At 35.5% G+C, this 15,113-nt stretch overlaps 1 protein-coding gene across 2 annotated transcripts in view; it reads right to left on the bottom strand.

Moving 5' to 3' along the window:
- Window positions 1-14,430, bottom strand: part of KRAS (Kirsten rat sarcoma viral oncogene homolog) — a 30,562-nt gene extending 16,132 nt beyond the window's left edge. For both annotated transcript variants that reach the window (XM_004693203.2, XM_012732892.1), the window contains exons 1-3: window positions 14,313-14,430; window positions 1,269-1,447; window positions 194-353 (exon numbers count right to left, since the gene is read on the bottom strand). In XM_004693203.2, coding sequence (XP_004693260.1) covers window positions 194-353; window positions 1,269-1,447; window positions 14,313-14,423 — 450 coding nt within the window. In that variant the 5' untranslated portion in view covers window positions 14,424-14,430. The remainder of the gene's footprint in view (window positions 1-193; window positions 354-1,268; window positions 1,448-14,312) is intronic.
- Window positions 14,431-15,113: the final 683 nt, after the last annotated feature.

Here is a 15,113-nt window from a genome sequence, read left to right as displayed (position 1 = left end):
ACCTATTTTTAGTATAATAGAAAGAAAAACTGATTTAAGTTGCATTCAATAATACAACGATTATGTTATCAGGTATGTACATTTATTAATGCTCCTGTTTTCTTGACACCAAAATGATATTAGTAGATTATGATTAATGATTAAAATCACTTGATAAAGTTGGCAGAGAAGAGATTTATGAAGTTTTACTTACCTGTCTTGTCTTTGCTGATGTTTCAATAAAAGGAATTCCATAACTTCTTGCTAAGTCCTGAGCCTGTTTTGTATCTACTGTTCGAGAAGGCAAATCACATTTATTTCCTACTAGAACCATAGGTACATCTTCAGAGTCTTTAACTCTTTTTATTTGTTCTCTGGGGAAGAAAAAAGAGAGCAAAGGGATTAGTACAGTTAATGTGCTGTGTATTCTGCAAAGGGCTACTACATGTTGATTTTTTCAATATAAAATGTGTACAGACTTTAAATTTGGGGTAAAATTATGCATTAGTATACAGTACTAAGAGCAAGCAGACAACAGAGTCAAGGTTGGCTCAAATTCCTAGTTTCTTTACTTATTAGCTGGCATATTTGTAGCTACTTACTAGCCTACAAAAATATTGTTACCAACCCAGATTATTTCCCCTCTCTTACTAGACTACAGAGAAAACAGGCTGGAAGAAATGTGAGGTATAGCATTAAACCCCTCGAAGCTACTTCATTGTTATGAATGGGGTATTTGCTCAACAGAAGTTTTATTTAAGCTGTAAGTAAACAATGATATTTGATATATCATATCAAGTAAACAATTGATACAACAATGATTTAAGATTACAAGATTCTTTAAAAACTAGTTGTTCCAATAATTCAATTTTCAGAATAGTGTTTTTTTCCCCTAAATACCAAAGGCCAATATTTATCTAACTTCAACAAATTCTACCTGAGATATGCTTATTTTGAAACTATTTTGTCTAGCTTTTCATATTTATTGAGGTTTTCAACTGTCTGGTATATATAGCTTAATGCTTCTTTCTCCAACATACAGTGGTTAGAAGAACAAATTTTGATTCAAAACGGGCAAAGGTTTCAATCTAACTTCTACTATCCACTCAATATGGAACAAGTTACTCAACTGCTTTATTCCTCAAGAGCACCATTTGTAACAGGGATATTATCACTTCACAAAATGTTATTTAAAAAATTAAAGTAGATGATTTATGTGTGGGAATTAACAAAGATGGAAGATATAATTACTTCCCAATGTTATTTCATCATGTTCAATGTAAACCCACCTATAATGGTGAATATCTTCAAATGACTTAGTATTATTTATGGCAAATACACAAAGAAAGCCCTCCCCCGTCCTCATGTACTGGTCCCTCATTGCACTGTACTCCTCTTGACCTGCTGTGTCGAGAATATCCAAGAGACAGGTTTCTCCATCAATTACTACTTGTTTCCTGTAAGAATCCTGAGAAAGGAGAAACACAGTCTAGATTATTATAATGTAGGTTTTACTTTTAAGAGGTGTTAGACACAAATGAACAACAAAATGACAAAACCCAATTCAAAGAAAATAATTATTGCAAAAATGGGCTATCAAATCTATTATTTAGATGGCAAGAAAAATCAACTAACTTACAAATATCATCAAGTACTTCTTTCACTTATAGCCAAGGGAATATAAAAGCATTTGGTCAATATAGAGTGTATGTCCTTATCCATTTCTTAAGTCTTCAATACCAATATCTAACAGTTGGATATTATACTAACTCTAAACAGTATAACTGCCTTATGTACAAATTCTGTGGAGCATTTACTAAAAAAGAAAGATGTGGGCAGGAGGAGAAACGATGGATATTATAAAAGGACTCAGCAGGTCAACTGAGAAGGAAAAAGGGTTGACAGTACTGACAGGATCTTGAAGAGACAACCTAATTTTCCTCTGCTTTTGAAATACAACATATGCACAAAAGGTTTCACACATTCTCTGTCAAGTAGCCTAACAAAATAAGGAAAGGGGGGGTGGTTAAATGTGAAGTCATGGAGTAAGAGTCAGGGTATATAATGAGTATACTTTCAACACTTTTTTACTGTCCCGCACATGTTGTGAGACTAGCATGCTTCAGCTCATAATTACCTTATAGAACATTCTACCACCAAACGTGAGAATGGTGGTAACAATCATGTTTTTAGTAAAATGTTTGAAAACTGTTTTCAGTATTAAGGAGAATACAAAAATGCATATGTAGCATGACCCAAGGAAGATACACACACATATCTGTATAAAGGGTTCTGTACATAATTTTTAAAACTGGTGATATATATAGACAACAAAAGGTTATGTCTTCAATGGAGAGAACTAGTTTAGGAAATAATTTTACCTTTTTTTGGTAAAACACATGCTAAACACATTTCAGAAAGTAGGAAAGACTACCATTTAGACTATGATATTGTACTGATATTTTAAAGTAAAGTATATTCCAAGTTAATTTTCTTACCAGTCAGGAAAAAGTGATTATGTATTTTCTCAATAAAAAGCTCCTGACCAAAGATGGGAACATTTTTTAATTTTATTACTTCATCCCAGTTCAGTTAAAATACCTGAAAAAAACTTCACACATCATGAATACCAGAGTTTCTGAAGCATTGTGAAAGCTCAGGAATGGAGGGCAACAGCGTGTCTCTTAGAGTCACTCTACACTGCAACCAGGAGTGGCTACAGGGCATGAAAAGACAGATCTAAGATCTCCCCTTACCTATTTCTGGCAGCTCGTATGTTTTACTTACCAATACTAACAACCTTAGAGTTGATAGTTACCTTAGTCTTCTCGCAACAATAAAATGAGACTACAGTTGCTAGAGGCACTCAAATCTGTACCTACAGCCTGGCTGGGGGATTACTCACCATCTGCCCACATAGAATGCCTCCAAAAGGTACCTCAGTGAAGTCCCACTTACACAATTTTCATATGCTTTATGTTTCAATGTACACCATGTAGAATATCAGCAGTCCACACATATTTCACAACATATTCCCATGATGAAAACTCCATCAAAGGGATTAAAAAACTGGGAAAACAGTTCCTATTCACCAATACATCTCACAATACTATCTTCTCCCTTCTAAATCCTAAAATATTGACAACCAAGTTGTCAATTCCAAGATATTCAAGTTCCAAGATATTGAAAAAAGTAATCCACAGTAGAATATGCGGATTAGAAATAACAGGTATTGGTTAAAAAGTCAGTATTTCCAAAGTAATGATTTTAACTAGAGTTATCCTTAGAAGTTACTGAACTATATAAAAAAGGCAGCACAAATAAGTAAAATCTTATAACCTGAAGAGTTAAATGATAACCTATGATCTGAAAAAGAAATAACAGGTTTGAAGACAAAGCAAAAAGCAAGCACAATTAATATACTAAAATTTTATTCCCACTTTGCTATCCAAAAGAGAATATATGAAAGCAGAAAAAATACTTGTATATTAGTATAGGATTTCTCCCAAAGTTAAGACAGTAAGTAAGGGTTAAGCAAAGCACTGTCCACAGGTCAAATCCTGTATATCTGTTTTTATATGGCCTAAAAGCTATGAATACTCTTACTATTCCAGTCTTTCAAACAGAATAAACTTTTACATCAGGTGCACAAGCTACTAAAATCCTTTGGAAACCTGGATAATATAAAGCCACTTATAATAAGTCAACATAATATCAAATGAAGGAAAGGTATTCTAGATGATTCCCCTCACCCCCAGCCAAAGCACTGAACACTGTTTTGTTTTTGTTTAGTGCTGATACAGGCAATCCTTTGGGAAAGCACTTAACAGTATATATCAAGAGCCATATAAATATTCATAGCTTTTGACACAGAATGTCATTTCTGGGAAGGATGTTAAGAAAATATAGCTTGTATTTGAAAAAAAAAAAATTCCAAAGAGATAGACTTAACAGGCACCCTGAAATGTCTTACAAAGGAAAATTACATGGCATTTTACTACTGACCCACAATCGCATGCCATTTATGTATATTCAAAATAAACTCCAAACCCAGGGATCCTTAGTGAGGATCCCTGTTTATAGTCTTATAAATATTTTCCATAGAGCAGCGAGCGATGGTCACTTCAAGTCATCCTATAATATCTCTTCATGCCTAAAAATAGAATTCAAAAGGCTCATGCTGCCCTTCCTCAATACCTTCCTTTTCTTCACAGCATGTATTACAATGTGTAACTGTATTTCCTGAGTGATCCTCCAAGTCTGTTTCTCTACTGGCTTATGATGGCTTGGCTCACATCTGTTTTGCTCCCCACTATCCACCATGTACTTAATAGCCTTGATCACAACAGGATCAGGCCTTCTGTTGAATAAATGAATGAGTTCATTCAAAGTAAATATATGCAGACACTATAAAAAGTCTTGTAAAAAATAAGGACAAGTTTAAGAAGTTTAAGTTTAAGTTACATTAAAACTTAAAGTTTAAAATTACAATAAGAGTTGTAATAGCCATACTCAAGCAAATTCTATCTAATAATAAACTTCAATGTAAAAATAAAAAAAAACACTTAAGAACTTTGAAAGCATTTGTAGAAGGAAAACAATAAAACTGCAGAAAAGAACACAAGGGCCTTCAACTGCACTAAGCTCATTATTTTTGAAAATGGAAAAGACCCAATTCCCTAGATAACAGGAAAGCTGCCCTGTCCACATAGCACTTACCTGCTACCTCCCAAAAGGGGTAACAGTGCCCCCCAGGTCATCACATTCAGGAGCAGGAAGCTTACATTTTTATTTGACTTTAAATGTCTGTCAGTTGCTAGGTTAAACATTCTTGTCTTAATAACTATTCTTTGAGATTTTATAATGCTATATAATTTTTCTCTCAATTTCCATATTTATTCTTATCATATGTGTCCTTTTATAATCAGTTTTCAAGTTATCTGTAACAACAAAATTTTTTAAAAAATGTTTTTTTAGTTAATTCACTTTTTTTTAGTTAATTCACTTTTAACTGAAGTTTTATGTACAGAAGCTTATCTATAAGTGTTTTATAAGAATGTGACAGTTAAGACTAAATCATTCAAGGTGAGGTAAACTCACTGATCAGGTCATCACTTTTGTTATTTTTCCTTTATAATCAATAGTAATCAAGTTTCTCAGAATGTTCATCTTTTAACACACTCAACAGTTTCCCAGTTTAGCAGCAACTATAACATGAGGAGACATACTAGAATAAGCAGAAATCTAAAGAAATGAGCAACTTTTACTATAAGTAACCATATTACCATGGTGACAAGTATATCACAAGCATTATCCTATTTAGTCTCCATCTTCATACTGCTGATTTCATCAATCTTATAAATATGAACAGTACTGCACAGATGTCAGTTAAAGTAGTATCTGATGATTTTGAAATGTTAGATCTTCCTAACATGTTAAAAAATGTAAGTATTTTTCATGTACTGATAAATAACACTTGTAGGGGAAAAAATGAAATCATTACTTTTACTTTCCTATGCCCAAGAAGTATGCAACACTTCTAAAGTTGAGTTGATTCCATCAGAGAATGGATGTGGTTCCACTACTGGGTATAGGCCGTCCATGGTTTTATAGACAGCCAGTTCTCAAAGACAGCTAGAAACATGTGTAAAAGCCCAGGACGACAGAATTAGAACAGGGAACCAACCAGATAATTGGGATATCTAAATGCAGACTTATCCATTCATTCTTAGCTGCCTAATCCATTCTCCTGTGGATCAGAGGTACAGCTTATAAAAATCTGTCATGTGTGTCAGGCATCATAAAGTTTTTGACCTCAAGGAACTAGGTCTGGTGGAAGAGAAATGAATATCAACAAATCATTACATACAGTGAAATAACCACAAGACCTTGTGCAGTACAAAGTACATTATACTTTATACATTATAAGGTATAAAGTACATTGTAAGGTGTACAAAGTATACCTGTTACAGGACACAGTACACTTCCCTGTAAGTCTACAGGAAAGAGTTTACCTGAAGCTTACAAGAATTAAGGCAGGCAGGAGAGGGGAGGGTCACTCCTGCAGGAAGGAGTACAAAATGCAGGTCTAGTACACTGGAAACAAACAGTTCAGTGCCACTTCAGTTAGAGGCATCACAGGCAACGGAAGCAGTGAAACTGGACAACCACACAAAGGCCCATTTATGGAGCACCTTGTGTGCCGTGTCATGGAATTTTGAGTTTCATCTTATACTAAGTAGTTGAAAGACTTTATGTATGAAGGAAGGGTCAGATTAATCAGGCTTGCTGTTAGCAATATGATGACAAATTGTAGAGAAGGATGAGGATGCAGGCTGGGAGGTAAGTTAGAAAACTATTATAAGAAATGACAGAACCTAGACTAGCAACAGCAGTCCAGATGGAGAAGATCAAAGAGTTCTGAGAAATATTCAATGGGCACAATTGGCAGGATACCCCCACATATCACTGGCAGGAATGTAAACAGTGCAGCCAATGCAGAGAAGCAGCTTAACAGCTCCTCAAAAAGTTAAAACACAAAGCTGTCAGCTGACCATCAATTCTACTTCTAGGTAAACTACACAAGAGAACTGAATATACATGTTCACACGAAAACATACATGAATGTTTGCAGCAGTATAATTCAAAACAACCAAAAGGTCCATCCAATGTTGGATGGATAAACAAAATATGGTCAATCCAAGCAGAACATTATTCAGCCATAAAATGAGAATGGAGCATTGAAATATGCAACAATGTGGACGAACTTGACAGAGGAAAAAAACTATAGAAAAGGCCATGTGTTTTATGAGTCTAAACATAGGAAATCTACAGACAAAAGTAGCTTAGTGGTTGCCAGGGGCTGGTAAAAGGCAGGAGTGGAGAATGGCTAATGGCTAATGGGTGAGGATTCTCTGTGGTGTGGTTGAAATGTTAGAGATAGTAGTGATGATTACATAATCTTGTAAATATACTAAACTCCTGTATACTTTAAAAGGGTGCATACTAGGTTATATGAGTTATAATCCCAATTTCTGTTAAAGGCAGAGCTTACTAATGTTGCATAGGCTCAGGTTAGATGGGCATGCTGGCTTCTGGGACCTTTGGCCTGTAAGCTTCCTGACATTGGGTTTGATGGCCAGGAGAGAAGTCCAGGCTAGAGACATTCAGGAGTGTTTGATCTCTGAGAACCCCACAAAGCCTCCTTATTTGTGGGCAGGCGCAGGCAGACTACTCATCACTTATCTCTCCTAGGTCACTGTTCCTTTATCTGTAAAGGTGAATAAAGAAAACATCCAGTACTACATGTACAAGTTAGGGTTAGAGCAAATAACTACAAAATGAAAAATACTATCAAAATACTGTATTTTTAAAAGATTCTATTTATTTATTTATGCTTAGAAGAACTGAGGTATAGGCCAGATGTGTGGGGGATGAGACGTTTTACCAGAGACAAAGTGGAAAGCAGAATAGGCAGACCTACTGAAACACCGCTGAGGGGAGCAGCAGGAGAGGTCTGCTGAGCCATGTGGGTCACCTCCCTGGCCAGGAACTCTCATGCCGCAATGGCTGGAGATAGCTCAATACTGCTGAGACTTTAGCTCCTGTGCCACCAAGGAGGCCCTACACAGATTCAAATTGCATGTTTTATATTTTGTATCTCTCAGTTATCTTTGTTTGGCTTGAAACCATTTGACAACTGTACAATACAGTTTGTACAGTATACCATATTTTCTTAACCTGTTCCTTATTGTTAGGTGTGTTGATTATCTCCACTTTTTAAAAATCGTAATACTGCAATAAATATTCCCATATACAAATCTTAAACATTTATTCAATGAAATTTCTGAGATACATTCTTAGAAATGGAATTATGTGGTGAAAGACATCCAGTTTAAATTTTGCTACAGCCTGCAAAACTGACTACCAGAAAGTCTAAGAATTTACATGCCCACTACAGCCTGAAGAGCATGTATTTCTCTATAACCTCCTCAGCACTGCTGTTATTCTTAGTCAAAATTAAAGTGAAAACTGTTATGGACTAAAACTGTTACGGACTAAACTTGAATTTCTATATTAATAAAGTATCATTTTATGCTTACATATCATTTTATGCTGGCTTTATGTTTTGGTCAAAAGTAAAAAAGCCAACCTAATGTTAGGTTAATTCACTCTCAATCTGTGTACAGCAGGTAGTACTAAGCTGGTATCGCTACTTTTATCTTAACAACTGTCCCTTTTACCTTAAATTGTATGAGAGGGAATGCTCTGGCTACCATGTGCAAGAAAGGAGATCTTCATATCTCAGGGAGACAAAATGAACTCGTGATACCAGTAGCATTCCCTAACATCCAGTTTATAATTCTAGAGACAAAAATGAACAGCAGCTGAATGCAGGTTGGGGCTGGGAAGACAGTGAAGTGAAAGAGTAAATTAAAAAGACAAAGAAGCCCATCTGAAAGGCAAAAATTCTCCTGGTCAGAGAAAAAGCAAACTAGAGCACCAAAATCACTAGTTACCATAAGACTAGCACACAGAATATGCAAAGAATCCTTGAGTACTGATATTAGCAGACCAAACAAACAGATGAAAAGAGATAAGAGGCATGAGAAGACTCTTACTTATAGTAGATGTCAAAAATGCAGAAGTCAGTGACAAGTTACAAGATTAATATTTTGCAACCAATATGATAGCAATTCATTCTCCTAAGTACAACTGGGGAATAAATGTGTGTGAGATTCTCCTAGAATCTCCTCCCATAGTTAATACAAAGTGCAGCTACCCTGGCAAGAGAGCAGAATCCTACAAATACCCCCCCCCAACCAAATAATCACTGCTACCCTATCAAGAGTGGAACAGAGACAGGTGTGGTATGCTTCTGATGTGGCACCAGGAGGACAGCACGTCATTAAAACATTCCTGTAAAACCAAGGCACCTGGACCTCCCTCCACACAAGGAGACCAACAGCCAAATCTCCAGGAGGACATGCCACAAAATGACTGGCCTGTACTCATCAATAAGTGCCACAGTTGGAAAATTCTAAGGAGAATGTAAAAGTGTCCAAGATTAAGAGAGACCTGGAGCCATGACTAAGTTTTGAGCATGGATCAGGAGGAAAAAAAAAAATTGCTACAAGGCAACCCTGGAATTGATAGAATTGGAATATGGTGTACATATAGGTAAAGTTTTGCCTCAATGTTGAAGTTGTTTCAAGTACTGTAATTATATGAATAAATATTCTTGTCACAGGCAACGTTTTTTGTAAAAAGCCAGAGAATGGACTGGTCTCTGCTACAAATATTCAACTCTGCCACCACAGTGCTCCAGGAACACTTTACAGAAACGGACAGCAGACTTGCTGTACCCAGTATGCTAACTAGGCATGCCATAGTTTAACAGAAGCCTGCTGCAGAAGGTGGGCAAATATGACAGAACGCTAACTAGTGAATCTAGTTTAAGGGAAACAGAATTCAATGTACTGTTTTTTGTTTTTACTATTTTTCCATAGCTTTAATTTGTCAAAGTAAAAAGCTGAAAAAGTTACAAAGTACTCTCACCTTACTCCTTTCAAATAGTTTATTTTTACGATCCATTTCTACCCATTTTTATTATGACAATCACAATATCTGTTCCATAAATTTAGACAATAGACTTTAGAAATGCAAGACTTCCAAGCCCTCCTGAAGCATAAAGTTTCCTGATTAGGTTAAATACAAGCAGGATCACTGTCTAAAAACTCTGCTCTCCAAAATACATTAGAAACCAACAAGCTCTAGGAAAGCAGAGACATGGGTTCCTCAGTGTTATCACCATCCTTATGGAAGACACACGGGGACACTGAATAATATTTATGGAATTAGATATTTAGCCTCACTGTTAAAACTACACTCTTAGAAGGCATCAAGTCAGATTAACTTTATTTCCCTTTCATTTATTTCCATTACCAACTTTTCACTTGTAAGAACCCATGTTAGAATACAATGTCCAGTGATTTTTAGCTATCAGTCTAGATAAAGTTATTAAATAAACACTTTTTAAACTGACCTAAATACAATCCCTGTATTCTGTGCTAGTTTATTCTGAAGTCAAGTGCTCACAACTATTCTACAATCCTATAAAAATCTACAGAATGTGAACTTTCACAAATGCCACTTTTGAAATGGCCCTTCCAAGCATCCCACAGGACACATCACTGAGCTCTGACTCCGCTGCGAACCTCCTGGTGCATGTAGACATTCCAACAAACTCAAAGCTGCCCTTAATTTCCTTAAAGTACCCTCAATGATTGTTAATAATAAAGGGCCAACCCTCTTTTCTCCTGCACTGCAACATTTTCTTTCCTAAATATATTTCACCTGTATGTTTATCTAGCTAGGCCTAACTCTAGTCCACACAGTATTCTTTATATTGATATTCACAAAGAGTAAACCCATACTTTGGATTTTTAAAAAATGTATTATATAAAATAAAACTTCGGAATAAAGTTTATCTATTTATAAATTCATTCTACACATAGTTTAAATAGGAAAAAATATCCCAATTTAGGATTTCATTGTTGTTATGTATTATTAAGTTGACCAGTAGAGGGCACTCACTTGAAAGGGGAAGAGCTGGCCTAGCTTTGAAAAGAAATGTATTACAAAGGTACTGTATGTACCTTATTTTTTTAAAAAAGAAAATGTTTGTTTAATAGAACATTAGAGTAGTTAACATATCTTTAGTTTATAAAAGGTGAAACTTAAATCCTCATCATGTTACAACATCTAACAGAAACTTTATTCAGGGACTTGAACTTGACAATTTAAGCAATGTTAAAAGTTGTATGTAATATATTTTATTGCATATTAGGTCTCAGCCTCAGTACTACTGACATTTTTGGCCTGGAAATTATTAGTTGTGGGGATGCCCTATGCATTAAAAGTAGTGTGACAGTTTCCTTGCCCACTTACTACAGATGCCACTAGCTATCTCCTACCCTTCTCAAGTTGTGACAACCCAATATACCTCCACATACTGTCCCCTAATGGACAGTCACCCACTCACCCCTCAATGAAAACTGCTGATGCATGTACAAAAGCAGAAAAATGACAGCTTACACAAAAAGTAAGATGTAAGAGTTTTCTTATACCATTATGACTTGTCTTTCTATAACCTAAACACCTTACTCCACAAGTAAAATAAAGGCTGTAACTAAGATGAAAAAACAAAGAAACTTTTAAGTTTTGGTAAATAAATATTCTACAGCTCAGAGATCGAAAGATGGAACAAATCAATCCAGTTATGAATCCATTCTTTCTTACTCAAGAGGGAACTACTTCATCAAAGAAGGCCAAACACTTGGACAGAATTTTAAGTGTCATTATTAACAGAACCATACAGATGTTAATGAGTTGGAACCTAGGGAAAATATTTCTTTCTGCATTATTTTTACTATCATGTTATATCCAGTAGATATACATTACATTATTTGCTAGCCAACCAAATTATAGTCTGATCTCTGTGTCTATAACTGTTTATATTTTTTTAAAAGTAAGATTTTTCTCCTTCCACCAAGTTTAATCTTTAAAAAATGTATCTCAGGGAATGTGTTCTGCTAGTTGCAGGTGAGAGCATACATTATTTCTAGCCTGGTATTTTGTTGGAGAACAACTGCTTTGTGTTTTTAGTGCTTGCTCCAAAAAATGTGTTACTCATTATCTCCAAAACTCTGGTGGACTTCATTAAGAATAACAGCAAAATCTTTCAGAATAGAAGTAAAGGTGACCATGCGCAGTCTCAAATACAAACACATTCCAACTGTGTGTCCTGCCTCCCTAATTCAGCATCACCTCTCCCACAATAATAGGTCTTTAGGTAGTACTTCCACTCAAATTCTAGTATATCGATAAATTCATGTTACAATTTTCTTAGCTTGAATGCCAGTTTTTCACTTAAAAAAAACTACACAAGGGTACAACAGAAATCCCACTTTATTTAGCTCCAGAAAATATAAATCAAAATTCTACAACATGCCAGCTAAGTATTGTCCAGCTAGTGCCAAGATCTCAAAGACCACCTTATCTATAAAGAAAAGCAGCAATGGCCACTTTCCTTCTTCGTGTCAGTATAGGTCTTTAAAAATTCTAAACGACTAGCTAATGTTATGACTTGATTTTAATATGCTTTTCTGAATTTCTTTCCATTTGATTTGCTTTAACACAGGAAAGCTGATGAGAATTCCAAATGTGCGAAGTCTATGTCCTGTCTCCTGTCTGACCTGCTGTGCTTACCAGTCAAAACCTACAGCAGCAGTAATAGCCCTTCTTCTCCTTTAAACATTTTACAAAAACATCAAGTTGGCCTTTTTACTTCACTACTTAACTAAAATATACTAAATTCTCCTACTTTTCTATAGTTGAACTACACAAGTTTAATGTATCAGTTCTCTCACTGAAACTTGGTGATCTGTTACCTTTTCCCAGGTGGCTAAACAGTGAGGGAATATCTCTTTCAAAGTTCACAGGTAATCAATGCTTTTTAGAGCTAAGTATTCTGGTCTGGCAGCAATCACAAGAGTAATGGGTCCGAGTTTATAAACTTTTCTACCTTCCCCCAAAATACAGCATTAATGTTAAGCTTTAGTTCTTTTAGACTTACAAGAAGTTTGACAGAAAGTGACCTAACCTAATTATCAAACAGCATCCATGATTTCTGATAGGAAATAGTGTAATGGAATTCCGAAGATTTTCAGTAAAGAGGGAGGTCATTTCTGCTAAAACAGACTTCCAAAATCCCAGGAAAACTTTCACACTTCACCCAAACTCTCTTAAAACTTTCTTTAACATTTGATTTAAATGTCAGAGCATGCCAAGTAACCCTGGCTTCAGAAATAGGCAAACTAGAAATGGCTTTGAAATGGGGAAACTATATAACCCTCCTTAAAGAAGAAAACAAAACAGAACCATTATAAATCACTGACCTGACATGTCCAAGGGAAATATAGAAACTATTACAGAGGTGGTCCACTCGGTGTGTGTTCTCTTTAGAGAATGGTTTGCTGTTTTCTTTGCTAATGCAGATTCTGACACTTGGAAGCCAAATAAAAGTTGCTTCTGTAAATAAGCACTTTTCCATTTTTTAAATAACACTGAAAGACCTGACATCCCCTTATGAACCATTATTTAATCAATCCTCAAACTTCTAAATTGTATCAACATCTTCCAAGGTGCCAATGCCCTCAGTCAAACTCAATGCAATCAGAGTTTCCTGGGACTCAGAAAATTCTGGGAAATTAGGAAAGCTGATTTTTTAAAATGGCATCTCAGGTCTAGAATAAAAGCTAAAGAATTAGGACTATTTAATTTGGGATAAATGAGATTAACAGCATTAATCTATTTCAAAGACAGGTCAATACAATTATCTCCATCTCCACTCATATCAACTTGATATGACAATTCAGACTATGCATAAAATATACAAATAATCACATTCTGGAAACAAATTAATAACAACATCTCCTTCTGCAGGTCTGTGTGGCTAAAGAAATTCTGACTGAGATCACCTGGGGACAGAGCTGCGAGCAAGCAGTAGGAATTAAGACCTGTCTGCTTAAGGTATCTGTTCCAGGCTTTCATTTTAGCATTTTGCTAAATGTTGGTTTTTACTTTTTAGTTTTCATAAAAGTAAAAACTGTGAAAATTATTCATTAATCAATTTGCCATAAAAGGAAAAAAAAAACACCTTAACATTTCCCTAAGTAACTCAAAAAAGGCTGCAGAAGAAAGATAAGGGTTGGTTATTGAGGTAGAACACTTTATAGATCAGTGGATCTACATACAGAAAAGAACGAGCTTGTTAAAAAAATCAGGGACAGGTAGGGTCTCTACTACTTCAAAGTGAAGCAAAAACTGGAAAACACTGCTACCTAAGCTGGTTTTTCTGCTACCATTCAATGATTGCATTTCACCAGGGAATTCAACTCTTTTACATGTGATGTCAAAATATCAAGAAACCAATAAAAAAAGAGCCATAATTTTTAATGACTTTCAGGTACAGGTAAAATGTAATTTAATGTTTTCACTCTCACAAAATTCTGAAGTACACTAGAATCAAATGTGCATATACTAATACAGAACATGCATCACAGATCCTGACATCCTCCTAGGAGAAGCAGAGCTCACTCTGCCTCTGCAGAGTTAAAGCCCCAAAATCCAAGAACATTTCAGGTATCTTACTAGAACTATTTTCAGTATAACTGTAGAGTGCTCACAAAAAATGATCAGAGATACTTTTTTCTATATTCAAAAGATGGACTCACACAGATCAATATGCACAGTATTGAAACAAGATTTACCTCTATCGTAGGATCATATTCATCCACAAAGTGATTCTGAATTAGCTGTATCGTCAAGGCACTCTTGCCTACGCCACCAGCTCCAACTACCACAAGTTTATATTCAGTCATTTTCAGCAGGCCTTATAATGAAAATAATGAAAACGTGACTTAAATTAGAATATACTTCACACATGAGAGGTTGCTATAACCCAATACTCTATTCAATGCCTTTTAACACAGATTCATCTTTATGTGGAAAATTATTTCAAAATAATTTCAATGGTGAAAACTTCCGTTGGCTATGGAAGAGTAATGAATTGTAATATCATTATTTTACAAACTCCTCCACTAATATTTAAGAGAAACGCATTCAGGGTAAATCTTTTAATCTTATATTCTGGCTGTTCTAAGCAGCCATTCTGCTATTCTGTAGTAGCTAATGGCTCTCAGAGGAACAAGTGATGACTTCACTCAGTGCAAGCATCTCACCCGGTGCTCTTTACCCTGTAGTCACCCCCACATGAGCCCTGAGAGCTATCTCCACAGAATTTCTAGCTGGCTCTAGTCTCTGAGAATTACAAGTAGGGAGGCTGAGCTACCAACTAGAGAACTTTTTGAAAGCACAGTAAAGTCAGCAAAAAATCAGATAGGTTGGGGAGAGAAATGTCAAATAAAAGCTAGATTGTGTAGTGGGGAAATAGAAACTGAGACACCAAAAGAGATAAGGACCATATTTGATAGCATTTTAGTCTATAAACTAGCTGATGGAGGGAAATAAAGGTGATAAAACCTAAGAGAATTTGAAGAACTCAAGCTAAC

Source organism: Condylura cristata, unplaced genomic scaffold (assembly GCF_000260355.1).
Source record: "Condylura cristata isolate star-nosed mole 26May11 unplaced genomic scaffold, ConCri1.0 scaffold00036, whole genome shotgun sequence".
NCBI lineage: Eukaryota > Metazoa > Chordata > Mammalia > Eulipotyphla > Talpidae > Condylura > Condylura cristata.
This window is presented reverse-complemented; position numbering and strand designations above follow the sequence as displayed.